The sequence below is a fragment of the Impatiens glandulifera genome, chromosome 5, assembly GCF_907164915.1.
Source record: "Impatiens glandulifera chromosome 5, dImpGla2.1, whole genome shotgun sequence".
NCBI classification, from domain to species: Eukaryota; Viridiplantae; Streptophyta; class Magnoliopsida; order Ericales; family Balsaminaceae; genus Impatiens; species Impatiens glandulifera.
In genome coordinates, this window is record NC_061866.1 from 47,967,822 (window position 1) to 47,988,241 (window position 20,420).

At 32.2% G+C, this 20,420-nt stretch overlaps 5 protein-coding genes across 6 annotated transcripts; 3 read left to right on the forward strand and 2 right to left on the reverse strand.

Annotated features, from left to right (window-relative positions):
- Nucleotides 1-6,863: 6,863 nt before the first annotated feature.
- On the forward strand, nt 6,864-8,933 carry LOC124938527 (nudix hydrolase 2-like). Of its 2 annotated transcripts, XM_047478978.1 has the most exons (9): nt 6,864-6,979; nt 7,081-7,287; nt 7,455-7,520; nt 7,592-7,729; nt 7,876-7,953; nt 8,028-8,078; nt 8,155-8,189; nt 8,360-8,468; nt 8,639-8,933. In XM_047478978.1, the coding sequence occupies exons 2-9, from the start codon at nt 7,114-7,116 to the stop codon at nt 8,834-8,836; spliced, it is 849 nt and encodes a 282-aa protein (XP_047334934.1). In that variant the 5' UTR covers nt 6,864-6,979; nt 7,081-7,113; the 3' UTR covers nt 8,837-8,933. The 2 variants fall into 2 exon arrangements, with proteins under 2 accessions (XP_047334934.1, XP_047334935.1); XM_047478979.1 differs by lacking the exon at nt 7,455-7,520 and having other exon boundaries at nt 8,639-8,932.
- Nucleotides 8,934-9,921: 988 nt separating this feature from the next.
- LOC124940388 (fasciclin-like arabinogalactan protein 1) lies at nt 9,922-11,718 on the reverse strand. Its single transcript, XM_047480901.1, has 2 exons — nt 11,035-11,718; nt 9,922-10,849 (listed from the first exon to the last, which is right to left on the reverse strand). The coding sequence occupies exons 1-2, from the start codon at nt 11,453-11,455 to the stop codon at nt 9,999-10,001; spliced, it is 1,272 nt and encodes a 423-aa protein (XP_047336857.1). The 5' UTR covers nt 11,456-11,718; the 3' UTR covers nt 9,922-9,998.
- Nucleotides 11,719-12,657: 939 nt separating this feature from the next.
- On the reverse strand, nt 12,658-13,173 carry LOC124939547 (classical arabinogalactan protein 7-like). Its single transcript, XM_047480010.1, has one exon. It carries the CDS (start codon nt 13,171-13,173, stop codon nt 12,658-12,660), a length of 516 nt encoding a protein of 171 aa, XP_047335966.1.
- Nucleotides 13,174-15,512: 2,339 nt separating this feature from the next.
- LOC124940021 lies at nt 15,513-16,898 on the forward strand. Its single transcript, XM_047480497.1, has 3 exons — nt 15,513-15,811; nt 16,282-16,379; nt 16,475-16,898. The coding sequence occupies exons 1-3, from the start codon at nt 15,757-15,759 to the stop codon at nt 16,766-16,768; spliced, it is 447 nt and encodes a 148-aa protein (XP_047336453.1). The 5' UTR covers nt 15,513-15,756; the 3' UTR covers nt 16,769-16,898.
- Nucleotides 16,899-18,525: 1,627 nt separating this feature from the next.
- LOC124940687 lies at nt 18,526-19,082 on the forward strand. Its single transcript, XM_047481219.1, has one exon. It carries the CDS (start codon nt 18,570-18,572, stop codon nt 18,927-18,929), a length of 360 nt encoding a protein of 119 aa, XP_047337175.1. The 5' UTR covers nt 18,526-18,569; the 3' UTR covers nt 18,930-19,082.
- The last annotated feature ends 1,338 nt before the right edge of the window (nt 19,083-20,420 follow it).

Sequence of the window (20,420 nt, forward strand, 5' to 3'; positions counted from 1 at the left end):
ATCACCAATCCAATCATACTTTCACATGTCTCATATCACTCGGAAAACTAACCATCAATCACAATCACATTTTCACGTGTCTCGTATCACACATTAAACTAACCACCAATCTCAATCACACTTTCACATGTCTCTTACCCTCGACAAACCAACCACGAATCTCAATCGAGCTCAAATTTTATGACTTCACGATTATTTGTTACCGACCTCTTCTTATTTTTCGGCAAACCACATTCAAATAATACGTTTACATGTTTTTTATCTCTCGATAAATCAATCACCAATCTCAGTCAACTTAACAAAAAATTATAATAGTTTGAACGTTGCATCTAATGAAATTTGAATATTGGTTTTTATTATGTATCATGTACACTTTAACCATTAGATCACTTAATTATTTATATGACTATTAATTAAAAAAAAACTCACTAAATTAATATTAAAAACCTCATTCTCTAACATTAAAAAGAATAAATCTTATCAAAAATAAAAAAGTAATAATAAAATGTTGTATGTTTATGTATAAAATTATTTAGTTGAATTTAAAACATAATTGTTATTTAGCTTATTTGGTTATAGTTTACACTTATCAGTTATATAGATTTAAGTTGGAATTTTATATATTTATGTTTTAAAAAAAATATAATGAACCATTTCAAGTTTATAGACGGGTTTAATTTTGTCAATCTCTACACCCACAAACAAAGAAATAATTTTTTAATTAATTGTTATTATTATTATATATATATATATATATATATAGGGAAATTTGAGGAAATGACCCCAAAATAGGGCCAAATAGCCGATGGTGCGGCCCACTAATTTTTATAGCGCTGGTGACCCCCAAATTTTTTAATGACCATTTTACCCATGCGCCACGCACCCTCCAGGTGCGTGACGCACCCTGAACCCTATAAAGGCTTAATTTTTTTTCATTTTCGTTTCAGTTTCTCTCTCATCCAGCCCCTTTCTTCCCGTCTTCTCCGCCGTGAAACCCTAATGGTGGCGGAGAAGATTTTCTCTTCTTTTTCAGCGATGAAGAACGAATCGAAGAGGCACCGTCGACCATGGCACCATATTCAACGGCCTATAGCTTCGAAGAACATCCAATGGAGACGAGTTTGCACAGCGCTGAGGATTTCGAACAAATTGACATTTCATTCGGCCATTCCACTATATTTTGTGTTTATTTCGTTATTGTTTGTTTCGATTTCCTATTCAGTTCGTGTATATTTCCTTTACAGAACGTTCCTCATTGATTCGCTGATTCGTTGAATGCAGATTGTTTGTTTGGTAGGATGCGTCAAGATGGATGCGTCAAGATGGATGCGTCAAGATGGATGCGTCAAGATGGATGCGTCAACATGGATGCGTCAACATGGATGCGTCAACTCGGATGCGTCAAGATGGATGCGTCAACTCGGATGCGTCAAGTCGGATGCGTCAAGATGGATGCGTCAACTCGGATGCGTCAAGTAGGATGCGTCAACTCGGATGCGTCAACTCCGATGCGTCAACTCGGATGCGTCAACTCCGATGCGTCAACTCGGATGCGTCAAGTAGGAGACGATGCGTCACATTTATTTTTATTTTATATAAAAACCCAAATAAGCCTCGACCACTATTCATGCTCTCTCTCTCTCTCTCGCACCCGACGACGCACCTGCCTCGACGACGCACCTGCCTCGACGTCTCTTCCTGCTCGTCTTCGTCTTCATCTTCCCGTTCATTCATTGACTTCATGAGGTTAGTTTTAGTTATGTTTGTTTATGTTCATGTTAGGTTTTAGGGTTGGTTGCTTCTTGTTTGCAAATGGTTCATTCATGGTTTATGTTAGGGTTTAGGGTTGCTACATGCTTGCAAATGCTTCATGCATGTTTTATGTTATGTTTTTAGGGTTGCTTCTTGCTTTCAAAAAGTTCATGCATGTTTTATGTTAGGGTTTTAGGGTAGGTTGCTTCCTGCTTTCAAACGGTTCATGCATGTTTTATGTTAGGAATTAGGGTAGGATGCTTCTTGATTTCAAATGGTTCATGCACGGTTTATGGGTTGGGTTGCGTCAAGCAGCTGCGTCAAGCAGCTGCTTGACGCATCTGACAGTTGTTTCTAGCTATTTTGACGGTTGCTTTTCTTCTCGTTTGTTTATATTTGTTGTGAAATGTTTTCACAAACATTGTTGTTTTTCTTTTCCCTTTTGTAGATGGCAGACTTCACGGTTCATGATTTTCCTGGTAGGATTTCATTGAAATCTGTCCTAGCCTTGAAAAAAGTATCTGATAGGTTTGAAGCGCTGGGTCTTATGGAGAGGGCTCTAAATTCTCAATTTCAGTATTTATTGAGAGGAGTTCCAGACTTGTTGTTCTCAGGGACCATTTTACATCAGTTGCTGGTTCGGAAGGTGAAGGCCAATTTGAATAGGATGATTTTCAACTTTAATGGGGAGGAATATACTTTTGGTCTGAAAGAGTACGCATTGATTACAGGCCTCAACTTCGACAGATTGCCTGAATACAAAGATGAATGCCGAGGTTGTCCACCCTTGCTGATAAAATATTTCAAAAGGAATACGTCAATTCGAATGATGGATTTGGAATCTATTTTCATGAAATGCACCGATAAGGAAGACGCATGGAAGATCGGGTTGATCTGCTTGATTAACCAGTACCTCTTCTCATATGACCCAAAACGGCTTTTAAATCTCAAAATCATCCATATGGTTGAAGATGTTGAAGATTTCCTCCGATTTCCATGGGGGAAGGTGTCCTTTAGATTCACCATGAGGGGTCTTGACCAGGACATGAAACACCACAGGTCCGTATATATGTCCAGGAAAGGGAGTGGAGTTACTAATTCTTTTGCTTATAACGTGTATGGGTTTGTACTAGCACTACAAGTGTGGAGCTATGAGATCATTCAAAACTTGGTCCCTAAATTCGCCACAAGGAAAGACGTTGATGGCCCTTTTCGCCCAAGGATACTGTTGTATCAATCGAAAAGGAAGAATACATTTCAGGAGATGCAATCTGCCTTTAACAGCGCTGTGTTTTCTAAGATGCAAGAGTCCTCCGAGGAGACGAGTTTGTACAGTGGGGAGGATTTTGAACACATTAACAATTCATACGATGATTTGTTTGAGGGAGTTACTGATGGGGGAAAAAAGAGAAAGGCTGATGAAGATGTTGCTGAAGATGATGATGATGAAGATGTTGATGAAGAACCTACTACTGTCCAACCTTCCAAGAGGAAGAGGAATGTTGAATATGATGATATATCCCCCCCAGCAAAGCAGCCATCAAGCGTCGTAGCCTGCGTAACATGAGTCCCCCATCCGCAACTTCAACACCTCCATCATCACCTCCACGTGAACCTGCACCAGCATCTCATGTTCAGATAAAGGATGTCGAAGAGATAAGGAAGGATGTCGAAGAGATAAAGAAAGATGTCGAAGAAATCAAGAGAGACATAAGAGACATCAAATTGAATCAACAAAACTACTTTACGAGGTTTGAAAAAATGATTCTCAGTTTAAGCAACCAGTTCGCCAGCCATGTCACCAACTAGGTAATTCTGTTAGAGCTTTCTGTTTTTTACTACTTTATGTCTTTGACGCGGCTGCTTGACGCAGCTGCTTGCTTGACGCAGCTGCTTGCTTGACGCAGCTGCTTGACGTCGTATTGAGTACGCTGCGTTTAACAAAAGTCGTATTGAGTTTGACATTGAAAACTTTTTCGAATACTTCTTGGGCGATGAAAGCAACTATAGGAATAGTTGGAAAGTATGCGATGATATATATATTCCTTTGAACATCAAAGACGTCCACTGGATACTTTGTGTTGTCCGTCTACAGCAATGGCGCGTAGACGTATATGACTGCGATCCTGTATGTTATGTTAATCTTGATGAGTTTGTGCTACCGATGTGCCAAATTATTCCGGTTATATTTGACAAGGCATTGCCTCTTGAAGATAAACAAAGATTTCCCCTGCTCAACCCTGATTCCGTTTTGCCATACACAAGACGTCCAGAGTCAGAAGTTCCCAAAGCAACTAAGAGTGGAGATTGTGGTGTATTTGTACTAATGTATATTGAGTACTTGACTGCAGGTCTGAATCTAGAAGAAGTGACCTCAAATGAGATGAAAGCTTGGAGAGAAAAGTGGGCAGTGAGGTTATTTAATGGAATTGTAGATCCATAGGTTATTTATGAAACTTTTGTACTGTACTGTATCAAATTTTTGTAATGTTAATCTCAAACCTTTGTAATATGGTTGATTTAATGATATAAAATGTTGTTTATGATATATATGTTATTGTAATTAATTAAATGCCTGAAGTACACAGTTAAATAAATCATGTCTAATGTAATAGGTTCTGCACTAATGTAAACCATGTTTCGTCAACCAGCTGCGTCAAGCAGCTGCGTCAAGCAGTTTCGTCAAGCAGCTGCGTCAAGCAGTTTCGTCAAGCAGCTGCGTCAAGCAGTTTCGTCAAGCAGCTGCGTCTAGAAAAACACTTGGTACAAAAACCCTGTCCCTGTATTACATTCACCAGAAAACTACAAAAACACCAGAAAATACCAGAAAACAACATTAACACCATTAACAATACAATACACTTTACTGAATCCTTGATGCAAAAACAACATTAACACCTCCACACAAGACATTTGGTAATAAGTCTACAAAAACAACATTAACACCACAACACAACACTAACAAGTTCATTCTAAGCTAATGGCTCGTAAGATTGAGATGATGGCTCGTAGAGCTGAGATGAGGGCTCGTACAGTTGAGATGATGATGGCTCATTCTGACTGCATGTCTTCAATTATTTTTTTAGGCAAGTGGTTATGGTGATGGTCCATGTACTTACCCTTCATGCACTGCCCAATAACCCATGCCGGTGTTTGCATTTTTTTTTCCGGCCTCGACAAAACTGAGCATGAGTGTTGTCGATTGAATTTCCGAATCTCAAACATCTCGGAAAACTTACCTTTCACAGCACGTAAGCTCCACTTGCATGTCTCATCCATACATTTCACATACCAAAGATGTTTTCGAGACTTTTTCACTTTGAATTCAAAATGATAAGTCATCGCATATTTATATAGCGTCAGTTGAAGTTCTTTTTTAGTATCAAATAACGTACCGACTTCCAATACGGTTTCACTAGTTAACGTCAATGCAAATGAAGGGTCTGTCGGTGATACGTCTGTAGGGTCTGTCGATGGTGTACCCATTGACGCTCTTGCACTAGATGGTGTACCCATTGACGCTCTTGCACTAGATGGTGTACCCATTGACGCTCTTGCACTAGATGGTGTACCCATTGACGCTCTTGCACTAGATGGTGTACCCATTGCTCTTGCACTAGATGGTGTACCCATTGGTGTAGGTATTGACCGGTGCGGCGTGCGTGCAACTGCTGATGCAGGACTAGTAGTAGCTTGGAAATCACTAACCCGTTCATAATTAAAGTCAATAACGCATTCATGATTAATCAGTTCATGATGAGCCCGTTCATCTTCTTCTCCTCCTCCTTCATTATCACTTTCAAATAAAATCTGTTGAGAAACAACTCGAGAAACAACGCCGGGTATACTTTTTTGAGTAATGATTGGTAGTGTAGTATCTTGACTTGGGTACTTCTCTACTAATGAGACACAAAGTGGTGACGAAGATGACGAACTTCGACCCGATATCAACCGTGATAAATACATGCCCACATCTTTATCTCCCTCAATAACAACAGGGGGAAGTTTTGCAGAAGGATCATACATGACTTTAATCACTAAATCATATGCAGACTTTTGCACGTTAATCGTCTCATAGATTGTATCAACTAATTGAGCAAATGTAGTACATTGAGGTATATCCATGGTTTTGCATGATTGTGCAGAGAAAGACCTGGTACCATTGGCTGCAATTTGCCACTCTCCATTGTACACAACAAATACGTCAGCAAATACTTCAGCTGCAATTGAAAAAATTATAGTATCAATCGAGAGACACCGTAACAATGAAATGCAAGTAATAGTTATAAATGGTCTGGGGTGCGTTACGCATCTGCGTAACGCAACTACGTGACGCAACTGCGTTACGCAACTACGTGACGCAACTGCGTTACGCACCCAGTTTCCGCCGCGACGGTGGCATTTCACCTATTCATTCCCTAATCACTACACCCTAACAAACAAAGCAATCCAAGAGATAAATGAAGAAGGAGAAGAATACCTGTAGCAGCAGAAAGAGACATGGTGAAGGAAGAGAGGATTCCGCCGTCGTCTTCGTCGGTCGGTGGTTGGGTTTTTTAGAGAGAAGGAGGAGAAGGGAAGTGAAGAAAGAGAAGAAGAAAGAAAGAATGAAAAGAACTGATATTTTTTTATTATATAGTAAGGGCATTGTGGACTTTTCACAATGCCCTCAGGTGCGTCACGCAACGGGAGGGTGCGTGACGCAACGGGGGTATTTTCGGCAGAAAAATGTTTGGGGGTCACCAGCGCTATAAAAATTATTCCCCCGCACCATCGGCTATTAGGCCTTATTTTGGGGTCATTTCCTCAAATTTCCATATATATATATATATATATATATATATATATATATATATATATATATATATATATATATATATATATATATATATATATATATATATATATATATATATATATATATATATATATATATATATATATATATATATAATTGAATCATCGTAAAACAAAATTAAGATTAATAATATAAAAGAGCGTAGACTTTTGGTCAAAGAGCGTAGACTTTTGGTCAACATAACTCCGTCTTCTTTGATGTGAAATTGATTTCTTCCTTCTTCAGATTTATCTGTAAATAATGTGGATGTGCTAGAGCTGCATCCATCCTATCATGTAATTAATTCCCAATTTTCTTAGCAAAAACAACAAATTACGATCCAGAGTGCTGCGGAGCTTGGGAATCTGATACGAGGGATCCTAAGTTAGGGTTAGTTTCCTAATCCTAGAATAAGCTGCGGATTTCAATATTTCAATTGATTAACTCTTTGTTGATTACAATTTTCTTCTCCTCTTTGTTCAATTACCTAGGGATTAAAACAAGCTCCTGTATCAACTACATGCATGAACAGTTTGATTGACCAAGTGGGTACTGAAAGTGACTTTCATGATGATCAACTTCTTCTTCCTGCTGTGGAAGATGCTTACGGAGGTGTCATAGTGGAGATGAATGAGACCATGAATTCTGAAAGATTCTTTCTTTTACTTAGAGCTTCACTATTCAAATGGAAGATTCTGGTATTTTCTCCATGTTCTTCATTAAACATGAATTGAGAATTACTTATTTAATTGCAGGAAGTGGGTACAAATATTTGTTAATAATAAACATGATTTTTGTAGTTTAAAACATTATTAACAGAAGTCAACTTCAATTTACTGTAATTAAATAGATCCAAACATTTCAGGGCAAGAAGGGTGTTTGGATCAAATTACCAATCGAGCTTGTAAACCTTCTTGAAACCGCAGTAAATGTAAACTTTCTTAGCATTGTACCATGTCAATAGGCGAATTCCTTTGCCTTATGTCAATATGTTTTGGACAGGAAGGATTTCGGTACCACCATGCAGAACCTCATTATATAATGCTTGTCCATTGGATTCCTAAGACAGCTGATACCATCCCTGCCAATGCTTCCCATAGAATTGGTATTGGTGCAATTATTTTGAATGACATTGGAGAGGTAATCTGCTCAAACTGTGACATATTCTTTAAGTAAGATTTCACATTTAAGAATGGTTGTCCAAAGACTTTTTCAAAGGCATATATTAATATGATCTTGATGTGTTTGCATCATTCTTTAATCTGTTATTTTTTTTTCGGGGGCAGTTACTTGTAGTTCAGGAAAAAAATGGCAGACTCAAAGGTACAGGTATCTGGAAGATACCTACAGGAGTGGTGGATCAGGTATAAAACAATTTTAACAATGAAATATGTTATTTTTATAAGATTAACCATTCACTTATAGACTTAATCAACAGGGAGAAGATATTTTTCGTGCAGCAATAAGAGAAGTAAAGGAGGAAACAGGGGTACATTACTTACTAATCTTATTTGTGCCCCCCTAAACTTAACTTTTTATAAGAATTAATTTCAAATTTTATTCAGATTGATGCGGATTTTGTGGATGTAGTAGGTTTGAGGTGAGTTATTTGTGCATTTTGGGGCATTGGGTTAACAAAATTGTCTATAATAAGATTTGCCAGTTTAGAAAATCCTACCAAGTCCCAACCTTTAGGCATTTTTTCTCCATATAAAAATCAGAAGCTTTTACATTTCAAATAATTTATGGTATACAATATTTATTCAACAGGGAAACTCATAATTGTTTCTTTGGGAAGTCAGATATATTCTTCTTGTGCATGTTGAGGCCTCTGTCATTCAAACTTCAGAAGCAAGAACTTGAAATTGAGGCAGTCCAGGTAATTATACGTGTTTTCATATCTTAGAAAACTAGCACGAGCTCCACCCCACAGTCATGAGTCTCGTGACTCTCAATTCAACTTAGGGAGAATCGAACTAGAAGATACCCTTGTTTGCTATCTCAATTTGAATATAGTCAATATTTATGTCATTGTTTTTCTGTTGACAGTGGATGCCTTTGGAGGAATTTGCGGCACAACCATTTGTTCAGAAAAATGTTTTGTTCAAGTCTGTGTATGAACTGTGCTTAGCTAAGAAGAATGGAAATTATGTGGGTTTTACTCCAAAGCCAATAAAATCAGGTTTGGGTGATGAAATAAGCTACATTTATGTGGATACACTAGCCCTCCCTGCATCATCAACTTAACTTCACCTATCTTCTTGTCATTATCTGAAATAAAATTTGTTTTTAATTAACATTTAACTCTTTTTTTATTACCTTCCCTTGTTAGATATTTAAAAAAATATATATTATTATATATATGTTTTTTTTTAATATGCATATCAATAAAAATCATTTTTATTGTTTGACTATTATAATTACTTTTAATTTTTTTTAGTTATTGTTATTTTGTTAATGTTTTTGTAATTGTTTTTATTCAATTAAATATTTTATTAGTTTTGTTTACAAATAATTTTTTTTAAAAGAAATCAATTTTTAAACATTTACATATCAAATATGCAAAATAATGTCAGTTAAATAAAAATATATGTTGAATAATATGATATATTTATAATAATTAAAATTTTAATGAAGAATATTGAACAATCTTATAATTTTTTCTAAATATATGTAGTAATAAGTGATGAAGTAAAGCAAACTAAATAAAACAATCAAAATGTATTGGACACTGAAAATGTTATGTAAAATGATAACTGACTATTTATTTTAGATTTGTTAAGAACGAACTCGATAAATAATCATTAAAATAATTGGAGGATATGAGCAGCAATGAGCAGCAAATAGCCTTCCAACCGCTATGAATATTATTCGTATTATAAAAATTCGGGATGAAAAAATCCTATTAAACTAAACAAGATCGATGTTGAAAATAACACCAACTCAAATCTGAATGATGAAAATAAAACGAGGCACCTTTTTTAAAAACCATTAGAGGAGCCAAAGAAATAAAACTTTTTGAAGAGTTTACAAATATTCCAAATGTGAATTGAATCGATACCAAAAAAAATAAAAATTGTATCAATAAAAATTTGAAAAATATGCACAAATGAGCTTAATTGTTTTTTTATGTCTTACTTCACATTTTCTTCTTACGTTAAGGTACAAAAGTTAATTTTTTAAAAATATTTGTATGATAAATAATACCATATCATTATAAAATTCTAAGTTAAATGGTTAATTATTCTCTAGAGAAAATGACATTATAAACTAAATAAATAAATAAAAAAGTAAAAAGTAAAAGCAAAGACATATCTATCTAATATTACCATATGGACCAACCAATATTCAAGTTTCTTTTTACTTTCTACAAGAGTAAAAAGAGAAGAAAAAACCACAAAGAAAGAAGTTACAGTAGTAAAAATACCCACAACATACACAATGGAACTCCGGCAGATAATCCGTTACCGGCGGCGCCACTATTAGTATCATCCGTCTGATCCGCCGCATCGTCGTCAGGAGATAACGCCGGAGAATCAGAATCAGAATCAGGCGCCGGCGGCGACAAATGCTTTGGTCGCTTTCCCTTCGGCGGCGGTGATTTTGGCTTCTCAACGTCATCATCTGGTCCTGGAGAAGGAGCTGGCGATGAAATAGTAGTAGTAGCATTGAAGATCTCCATCGGTAAAAGAACTTTATCGATCATGAAAATCCCTACCGATGACTGTTTTTCAATTATCGTTCCCGTAATCCTCGCCGTAACAACATTCGTTTTCAGCGTTACATCTTCACCATCATTTTGCACCACAATTCCATACTTGTCTACTCCATCTGTAGCAAGCGTGTTCATCACACCATTGGTGGATCTCAAAGTCGATAGAGATTCATAAAGAGGAATTCCGTGATATTCGAGTAGAGATTGCTGTTCGTCGGCGGATAAATTCTTGTATATTGGTATAAATTTGTTGAAAACATCGTCGCCGGGGCAAAATATCGTAACTCCTCCATCTAGATTGTCTTCGTATGCTTTCTCTGCAGCAGACGAAAGTAAAGTCTCGGCAAATTCCTTACAGCCATGAGCAGACATCAGTGAAGTAATGTTTATCGGACTTGGAGGCGGTGAAGGTACCTCCGCCGTTGTTAGCGGCAGGATCTTACTAATTTGGATGACGGAGATGTTGAAAGCGATCTCTTCTAAGGATTTGATAAACACGGCGTCGATAATCCCTCCGGTATCCTGCGCGCCAAATCCGACTCTGCCTGGTTAAGGCGTCACAAAACAAAATCAATCATGAAGAATTTGAGAAAAATATTCTACAATCTAACGAACTTGTAAGTAGTAACCGCCGTTCATGAAACCTAGATCTAGTTCTATACACAGGCTCAGCAATAGTGCATGGAAAATGGAGTAATTCAATGTAAACTGCGAGTAAACTAGTAAATACCTCTTCTGAGATCAGTAATCTTGACGAATCCAGAGGATCCAGGAGCATTGCCTGAAGCTTGAAAAACTGTAGCAGCTAGAGCAGTTCCGCCGGTGATCTGATGAAGTTTCCTCGCGTCGAAGTAATCGAGGAGCACATGAAACGAAAGAACATTCTTAATGAAGGAGATCTGTAGGTGCTTTGATAATAGATCCTCCATTCCTTCATTGCTGACTGCCAAAACGGTTATTGTCCGGCGACTGTTGATCTCGGCGGCCAGATGCGTAAGAGTGAGGTAATGATTGAACGCAGAGAAGTCTGGAAACTTGGCGAGTATACGCGTGATGTTATGCGCCTCCGTCGTGGAGACGAATGCAAGGAAGAAGATGATAGAGAGGACTGAAGCTCCGGCGCCGGCGAATGAAAGTCGGAGCTGCTGCATTTTCTGATCTTCTTCTGATCTTCTTCTTCCTTGTGATTGTTTCCATATATAACGGACAGTGAAGCTATTCGTTTCATATTACTAAAATACCCTTACTTGCCATATAAAGTAAAGTTTTCTCTCTTTTGGTGTTTTGGTAATTTGTTAAGGTGGTTGGTTTGTTAGGAAAGTATTCATTCATAGGAAAAAAAAAAAAATATACCAGTCAAAGTCTTCACCATGCTTTTAAAACTAATTTTAATTTTAATTAGTGATCAAATAAAATATATTTATTTTTTATTTGACCATAAAAATATATAGAATAACAAAACTGTAATTTTGGTGTAATTTTCTAATTAATATTTTCTTTCTTTTTACAGTTACAAATCCTTTCAGAAAAGATTCTGAAATGGACTAATTTGAATTTAATAACTAATGCTTTATTAGGTAATCATTAAATATATTATCAAAACTGATATTCCAAAATATAAAGGTTGTTGACTAAATTTTATTCAAAAAAAATTAAATCAGTTTATACTATATATTTTGTAAATTTATAATTTTAAAATGATTTTAATAAATATTTTATCACTTTAGAATAAGTAATTACAATATTTCAAATATCAACCAAATAACAATTTCAAATAAATTTATTTAACTAATTGAAATATTTCAAATATATCAACAAAATAGCAAATTCAAATATTTTTTTTAATTAATAACTAAAACTCAAATGATCCAATCTCCTGATTTTCAATTTTAATAAAGTTTTAAATAATTTTTCTTATTGAATAAAGATAAATAATAACTAAAACTCAAATTATCCAAGTCTCCTTGATTGTTATATTTATAAAAAAAAATCCCTTCATCTCATTATTAATATTATTTTTAAATAACCAAATTTATGTATAAAATTAAGGATAATTACATTGTTTTGTCAGATTTTTTTAATATTAGAAACTAGATTCCAATCATTACCTCCATTCCAATTTAACTTATAATATTGTTACATGAGAAATTAATGTTCTTAAGATATGATTAAATTAAAATATATATAGATAAAAAGTGCATGCAAAAAGCAAAGTTAGTTAGTAAAAAAAATGGTGCACAAATGAACGGTAAATTAAAGACAAATAATTTTAATACATATACCAATTAAATAAAATTAAATAAGCGGTGAATATTATTCAATGAGGTGATAATATTAAGGGTAAAATTTATTTTCAAAGGATTAATAAAACAGTCGAAATAGCCAAACCACTAAAAATAACCCGACCCGCATATGTGCTGCTTGAACCCGATTCATCTCCGACTGGACTCTGGGCGGTTTCCGGTGAAGAACTCGCTTGTATCGGACTTGGTGGATTTGAAGAAGAAGACGTCTCTGGTGATTCAGCCGGTGTCGAGGGTATACTCGGAATTGGGGAAATATTAGTAGGGGCACTAGCCGTTGGGCTGACAGCTGACGGAGCAGTTACCGGAGGTGTAACAGAAGGCGTCGGAGAACTAACCGGAGTAGAAGTAGAAGGCGTCGGAGAAATAACCGGAGGCGTCACCGGAGCAGTGATGGGTGGAACAGAGGATGGAGAAGGTGTGGTGGTTGGGGGCAAATGAGATGGTGGCTTTGCCGGAGAAATTGTCACCGCCGGAGAAGGGGCGGCGATGGGCTGAGCCGTGGAGGCGGCGAGTAAGAGGGAGAAAATGAGTAAGGTGGTTTGGAATTTGAATGATGTATACATTTTTGCTATCAAGGGCAAAATTGTAATAATAAATTTGGTCTGAATTGGATTATGAAGAGTGAAAACGTTGATTGTTTTGTTGGGTGTCCGGTGAATATGAGAAGATATACTTATATACAGTACAACTAACGGAAACATTGCAATAATAATAATAATATAAGATTTTTACTTTTGAAAAAGAACATGACCGTTGGGGGATTGATAGCAACGGAACCTGTTGAGGTCACGGGAACACATCTAGCCGTTGCAAGTATGGACAAGTGGATTTTGATATTATGAAAAATACTTGATTGTATTTATCACAACACCATTTATCTAATTTTTTTTTTTAGCTTAATGATGGGTTAAATTAAAATTTATGATAAATGTAGGTTAATTTTCTAAATTAAAAATAAAAATAGAATCATAAACACATATATGAATTTACGTGTAATATAATGTTGGTGTCGGTCTCTTCGATTTCTTATTGCACCATATGAACATTCATTCCTTCGCGTTTTTGGTTCATGAAAAATAATCATTTGTATGGTTAATATAGACTTCGATTTTCTAATTTAATATGTATTTACTTTTATCAATTTTTTTAATAATTATAGTTCTATGAAAGAATTTTTTATTTTTTTTAGTTCAAGATTGGAATTGGGTCGTCAATTAGATTTTGACAACATATTTTGTGTGAATCCCTTTAAGATACAAAAATTAGTTAATGTGTACTCTGAGTCACTTAAATACATGTATAATGATGATTATAGTGTTTGACTATGTTACTAAGAGTATGAATATTTATTACTTTTGGAATAAATTATAGGAGGGACAAAAAATATAAGATGTTGTGTGTGCTTCGTGCCAAAATTGGGCTGCCCAATAAATATTTTTGGTGCCCTAATTATAGTTAAATTTTTTTAATTAAATTCATAATTAAATAAAAATTACTATTTTCATCTATCCACCACTATTACATATTGTATGTTAAAAACAATAATTTTTAATTAAATATCATAAAAATATATAATAAACGAGTTCCGCTTATCCCTCGGCTCTGCTGGCTTATTAGAGCCTGTCCAAGAGATGCATAAATATATTCTTCATAATTATGAGTCGACTACTATTTGAATTTTGTTATTAAGATGCCAAATCCAAAAAATAATATTATTTTCATAATTATTTAGTAGCTTATTTAATTTATTTTTAATTATATATAATGCAACAAATGTTATTAAATTTCTATAATATATATAAATAAATAATATTTTAAAATATTACTTTATCTAAATTAATATCCAAATAAAATATTGTAAAAAATTAAAATAAATTAAAATAAATCAGTGAAATAGTCAAACAGAGAGCATTAGCATTTGTTTTGTTAAGTTTGAAAAAAGTTTTTACATAAATCTATTTTTATTATTTTATTTTTATGTCAATATTTTTTATTTTGTGGATGAATTTTTTGAAACCCATTTATATGAATTTTTGTAAAATCTAGTAATATAATTTATTAATAAAAGATAAATATATCATTTAATGTTTTTTTTTTGTTGTTTTAAGAGAATTTAATTTTTTGTTAACTCAATCAAAATTTAAATATAAAAAATTAATTTACAAATAATATAAAAACAAAATAAGAATTTAAATGTTAAATAGTAGGCACAAACTTGAAAAAAAAATTAATAAAAAAATCCAAAAAGCACACAATTTATTTAATGTTATTAAAAAAAATATTTGAGTTCAATAATAAATAATGAAAAAAAGAGTAACCCAAATAAATCAATCTACTAATTGATAAATAATGTCAAAAAAATAACTCTGATTAGTCACCAAATGACTCTCATGGTAAATATTATTTAGATTAAACAAACTTGATAAAAAAAAAATCCATATAGATATAATAATGCACACATCAACATAAAACATGACAAGAAAAGTATTAATTTTTTTTACTCCCTTAGAATTAACTATAATATTTATATTTTCATTTAATGTTTTAAAAATATAAAATAAAATTATATGGAAAGTAAATCACAAAATTAACCAATAAATAAATGGTTAAAATGAAACTATAATGTCAAGTATATATTTTTGTATAATATAAAATAAAATTATTATGAGTTTCAATTATGTAAACGTTTTTTCAAAATGTAATTATCTAGAAAATATGACAAATATTTTTGTAATAATTTTGATAAATATATATACATAAAACTTATAGAAAAATGTTTAAATGGAAAATGATAAAATATTATATTGTTGGGCAATTTAGTAATTTACATTAATAAATTTTCTTTTGCCAATTGTTTTCGAACAAGTAATCACTTCCTTCCCATCCCTTCTAACATTAGGGTTCATCATCATCCTTTTCGGTGGCTGTTAACATTTCAGAATCGATTCGTTTTATACATCCACTCGATATATTCGTCTTTCACTTCTTTCTATTAAACACGCGATTTCTCTTTTACAACTTCCATCGTTTCATCTTCTTCAGCAGGCCAAGCGAAGCGAAGCTTCTGGGTCGCTTCTGGGGGATTACAAGACTTGTGCAGCGACCTTCTTCTTTAGTAACTCAAAATCCATGATCATCTGCAACCGATGGATCCGTCTCATGTTCGCGTAACTCCTCCAATCGAAGATGATGATGAATGGGGTCAGTCATATATTCCTTCTTCTCTTACTTAACCCACTGTAATTTCTAACCAATCGATTTCATTCAACACTGGGTTTTATTATGCGTTTGATAATTCATCCATCCATCAATTCCTTTTGCTTTTAAATGTATAGATGATTCTTCAAAGCAAACTCCTCCCTGATTGTTCTTAGTGATGTTTTATGTTAACTATGTCAATGATGATGTTGATATACCAGTGAATTAAAGTTGTTATATTGTATACTATTATTAGATGGGTGTTGTTGTTGAAAACATTCCTTCAAATCAAACATGTTTCTTAGTAGAATTAATGAATGAATCAACATGTTGATTGATCAAGTTACTACATTCTGAATCTATGATGCCACAAATTCCTGCAAGTTTTGTTCTTTCTTTAGGGAACAGATTTTGGGAAATTGAAGAGATCTGATTTACTGATAATGGATTATGGTTCTTGTTGTAATTGTTAGATACTGATGGATTTGTGATTCCAAGCTTGGGTATTGAAGATATAGAACCTAGAAGAAGTGAGTCTCCTGAAGTAGAGACAAAATCTTCTTCACCTAAGGTGGTAATTTGTTATGAAAATCTTGTTTAGCAGAGAAATATGACATAATTGATCAGTTCAATGACATTAATGTTTTGTAGTTTTGCATTGTTCAGGAAGAAAAGATATACTTAGGACCACACGGGGCACCTCCATCGCATTCTAAGCTGCAGCAACAGCAGCAAGAACAGAGTGCCTCCGGCAGGAAGCAGAGGTTCAAACAGAAGCTGAAGGAGGCAGATGAGAGGATCCGTGGAACCGGGCACGAGAACAAGTTAGAAAACATTCGTCAACTTGTTGGATCACAAAAGATTAGTCCGGTTACAACAACTATGTCTAAGGGCTCGACAAGGGATTGGCTCGATCCCCACTGCCATGAATCCCAGTTTGAGCGTCGAAATCCACACTAAAACATTTCTTCCTTTCCTTTGTTGCATCACTCTTTCTAAGTTTGTTTTTCTTCTTCTTGTGTGTTTCTATTATAACTTTAAAGTTTCTTTTTCATAATAAGCTTAGCTAGACAATTTTCAAATTTCTCAATCATTTTCTTTTTGCTCTCTTTAAATTCATATTTAATAAAAAAATACAGTATTTTCAAATAAATGCATTCATTCTATGCATATTTTCAATTAAGTAGGCTATGTGTGGTGATTGTAATAATAAATTGTATATATATATATGGAAAAAAGCTCACTTAGACGTATGTACTTGTACAACTAGCTCACTTAGACGTATGTACTAATAAAAGTTCATTTAAACGTACGTACTATCAAAAATTGGTTCATTTAGCCTCTTTTAGTAACCATGGTTAACTTTTATTTTTAAATTTAAATATTTATTAATTAAATATTAATATATTTTCTCTCTCTTCCTTTTTCATTTATTATTTCATTTATTACTAATAAATGAACCCTCTATTTTTATTTTTATTTCTAATTTTTTATTATTTCTATATGAGTATTTATGATTGATTATTTTAATTTTATTTTATATATATATATATGAGCATTCATCGTTAATTATTTTAACTTCATATTTCTTCTTCTTTTTTATATATTTTTTTTATATTCATATTAATTATTAATTATTTTAAAATTATTTGATCCCAATAATTGAATATAATGAAAATTCTTTCAACAATAAAAATTCTTAAACACAAAAATAAATTAATAATTAAGAATTGAATAATAATAAAAACTCATTCATCAAACACCAAAAGAGTAATAATCAAGTATTAGACAAAACAATTTCTTTACTACTAATATAAGTCGTGAATAAAAATTAAATAAAAAATTATTAATTTCATTTTTATTTATATTAAACTAAATAAGAAAAAAACTCTTTTTCATTTTTATTATATTAAATTAAATAAGAAAAAACCCTTCACAAAAAAAATTATAGAAAACATAAAATTCATAAATAAGTTGTTAAATTGTTTTAAAAAAATAAGAATTTAAAAAATATAAAAAATAAAAACTAATAAAATAAAAGATGAAATATAAAAGAGAAATTAATATTAAAATAATAAAAAAATTAAGAATAAAATAAATTACTTAGTTTAATTAATGAAAAAGAAGGAGAGAGAAAATATATTAATATTTAATTAATAAATATATAAATTTAAAAATAAAAGTTAACCATGGTTATTAAAAGAGGCTAAATGAGCCAATTTTTGATAGTACATATGTTTAAATGACCTTTTATTAGTACATACGTCTAAATGAGCTAGTTGTACAAGTACATACGTCTAATTGAGCTTTTTTCCTATATATATATATATATATATATATATATATTTATTTATTTATTTATTCACACATAAATTACCAAAACAATGAAAAAAAACATATAATAAATAAATAAAAACACTAGATCTATCACATTTCCTATTGTACCACTCACTCCACAAAAATAATAAGAAAATAGACAGTGTAGCTAGACAGACTTTTTTAACTATTTGATGCTTCTGACAAAAACAAAAAATTTTAATATACTAATTTTCAAACATATTTAATAATTATTTACCTTTTATTAAGATATAATTGTTTAATTTCAATCAAATAATAATAATAATAGCGAGAAGGGTATTTTGGGAATTTGACTCTCTGTAACTGAAATATATTGAATCAAAAATGGGAAAGTTGCATTCCTCATTCATCAAGCCAGCAATTTCTTTCTTTCTCTCTCTCACACAGTAACACGCACTCAACAATGGTGGATATATCAGGATTGGTGATGAAGTTCAAAGTTCATATCATAGTGATAACGACTTTATCTCTCTTGATCGTGGCTCTGATCTGTATCGCTCCTAGTTTCGTCGATATAATCGCTTATTTCTGGCCTCTGCTCGTATCCACGGCTCTATTTCTAATCGCAGTCGTCGTATTCAGCCAAACTTCTCCGATCGCCACCGATTCTTCCGCCGCCGCCGAGGGATTACTGGATTATGTCGCAAACACGCCTGAGGAAATTCAAACCTACATATCGCCGGAACAACGAGAAGAACAATCTCTGCCTTCTTCACAAGTAGATCATGATGATGATGATGATGTTGATGATAGCCAAAAGTAATAATTTCCTTTCTCCAAAGAAAAAAAAAATCTAATTAATTTATTGTTATTGGAATAAATTTGTGCTTGTCTCAAATTACAAATGAATCCCTTTTGCTCGCTACTTTTTTATTATTATTATAATTGTTCAATATAAGCTCAAATTTAGGTTGTTTTTATGAGATTAAATTAAGTCTGCATTTTAAATTCTCGAAATTAGTTTAATGTTATTGATAAATTTGGGGAATAATTATTTTTTTATTATAATTGTTTAATATTTATTTGAAGCTCAAATTTAGTTGGTTTTTATGAAGTTAAATTATGTCATTACCAAATGTTTTTTAATAGACAAAATAAAATAGTTTTCAATAATTTTTGTTTTTCTAATTATTTTGGCAATTTCTAAATAAATGATATTTAATATATTTATAATATAGTTTTTTTCTTTAAATTTAGTCGTTTTAATTTGTCGAAATGTTGAAGTGACTAAAAAACATTAATTTAATATAATAATATATTTTTTTTGAAATAGATTAATTTGATATTTATTTTTATTGAATTTTGAAACTCTTAAATTTTAAATTCTAGTTTGTTTCGAATGAATGGGTTTATTTGGATCTTAATTATTTGTTATTTGAATAATTTGAAGAAATAAAAATAATGATTAATGATAATTTTGAGAAAGTAATAAAAAAAGATTTAAATAATATTTATATATATAAATAAAATAATTTAAAATAAAATATATTATAATTTTTAGTTAATAAAATGAATAATTTAATGAATATAAATAAAATTAAATGATGTTTAAATAGTTTAAGTCACAAGGTATGCCTAAAAAAAATTTAGAAAGAAAGAGAATTGATACTAATTGAAGTTAGAAAAATAATATTCATTAACGAGAGAAAGACTTAAATAATTAAAATTAGGATAATTTAAACCTCATTTGATTAAAGAAAAAATATCACAAATTCAAACTTAAAATAACAATTGAGATATATAATATCAAACCAAACATAAGGAAAGCAAAGAAAAGGATGGCAAATAATGGTCCACCGCACCGACCAGTCAGAATTTGTCCTTTGGATTTTGAAATATTTGAAATATTATTAGGAGGTGGAACGAAATGACTGAACAACAACAACCACTAATTAAAATATATAATTGAAATATTTTATTATTTTTTGAAAAACATTTTGAAGGATTGTAAGTAACCACTTGTGTCCCACTCACTAAAGTAACGAGAATATTTATAAAATACTATTGTTTTCATCTAATTAACTTTTTCTACACAACTTCAATTATCAATCATAGGGGTGTCTCCACAATTATTGATTAACACAATAAGTTAAACATTAATTCGACAATTGATCATAATGGTTAAAAATTATTGATCAAAGTTCATCGTTGGACCAATATTATTTGCTTGTATAAAACACAATCTTTTGGTTGTTCAACAAATTAGTGAAATTCATGCAGAACTAGACAACTTAAATAACTTTTATAAGTTTTA

What these genes read in the sequence shown, in the direction of transcription:
- LOC124939547 (XM_047480010.1), bottom strand. Translation starts at nt 13,173, where the DNA reads ATGTATACATCATTCAAATTCCAAACCACCTTACTCATTTTCTCCCTC.
- LOC124940388 (XM_047480901.1), bottom strand. Translation starts at nt 11,455, where the DNA reads ATGCAGCAGCTCCGACTTTCATTCGCCGGCGCCGGAGCTTCAGTCCTC. An exon ending in GATTACTGATCTCAGAAGAG is followed by an intron (nt 10,850 to 11,034) that starts GTATTTACTAGT and finishes CGCCTTAACCAG; the next exon opens with GCAGAGTCGGATTTGGCGCG.
- LOC124940021 (XM_047480497.1), top strand. Translation starts at nt 15,757, where the DNA reads ATGGATCCGTCTCATGTTCGCGTAACTCCTCCAATCGAAGATGATGAT. An exon ending in CGAAGATGATGATGAATGGG is followed by an intron (nt 15,812 to 16,281) that starts GTCAGTCATATA and finishes TGTAATTGTTAG; the next exon opens with ATACTGATGGATTTGTGATT. An exon ending in CAAAATCTTCTTCACCTAAG is followed by an intron (nt 16,380 to 16,474) that starts GTGGTAATTTGT and finishes TGCATTGTTCAG; the next exon opens with GAAGAAAAGATATACTTAGG.
- LOC124938527 (XM_047478978.1), top strand. Translation starts at nt 7,114, where the DNA reads ATGAACAGTTTGATTGACCAAGTGGGTACTGAAAGTGACTTTCATGAT. An exon ending in TATTCAAATGGAAGATTCTG is followed by an intron (nt 7,288 to 7,454) that starts GTATTTTCTCCA and finishes CAAACATTTCAG; the next exon opens with GGCAAGAAGGGTGTTTGGAT. An exon ending in TTTTGAATGACATTGGAGAG is followed by an intron (nt 7,730 to 7,875) that starts GTAATCTGCTCA and finishes TTTCGGGGGCAG; the next exon opens with TTACTTGTAGTTCAGGAAAA.
- LOC124940687 (XM_047481219.1), top strand. Translation starts at nt 18,570, where the DNA reads ATGGTGGATATATCAGGATTGGTGATGAAGTTCAAAGTTCATATCATA.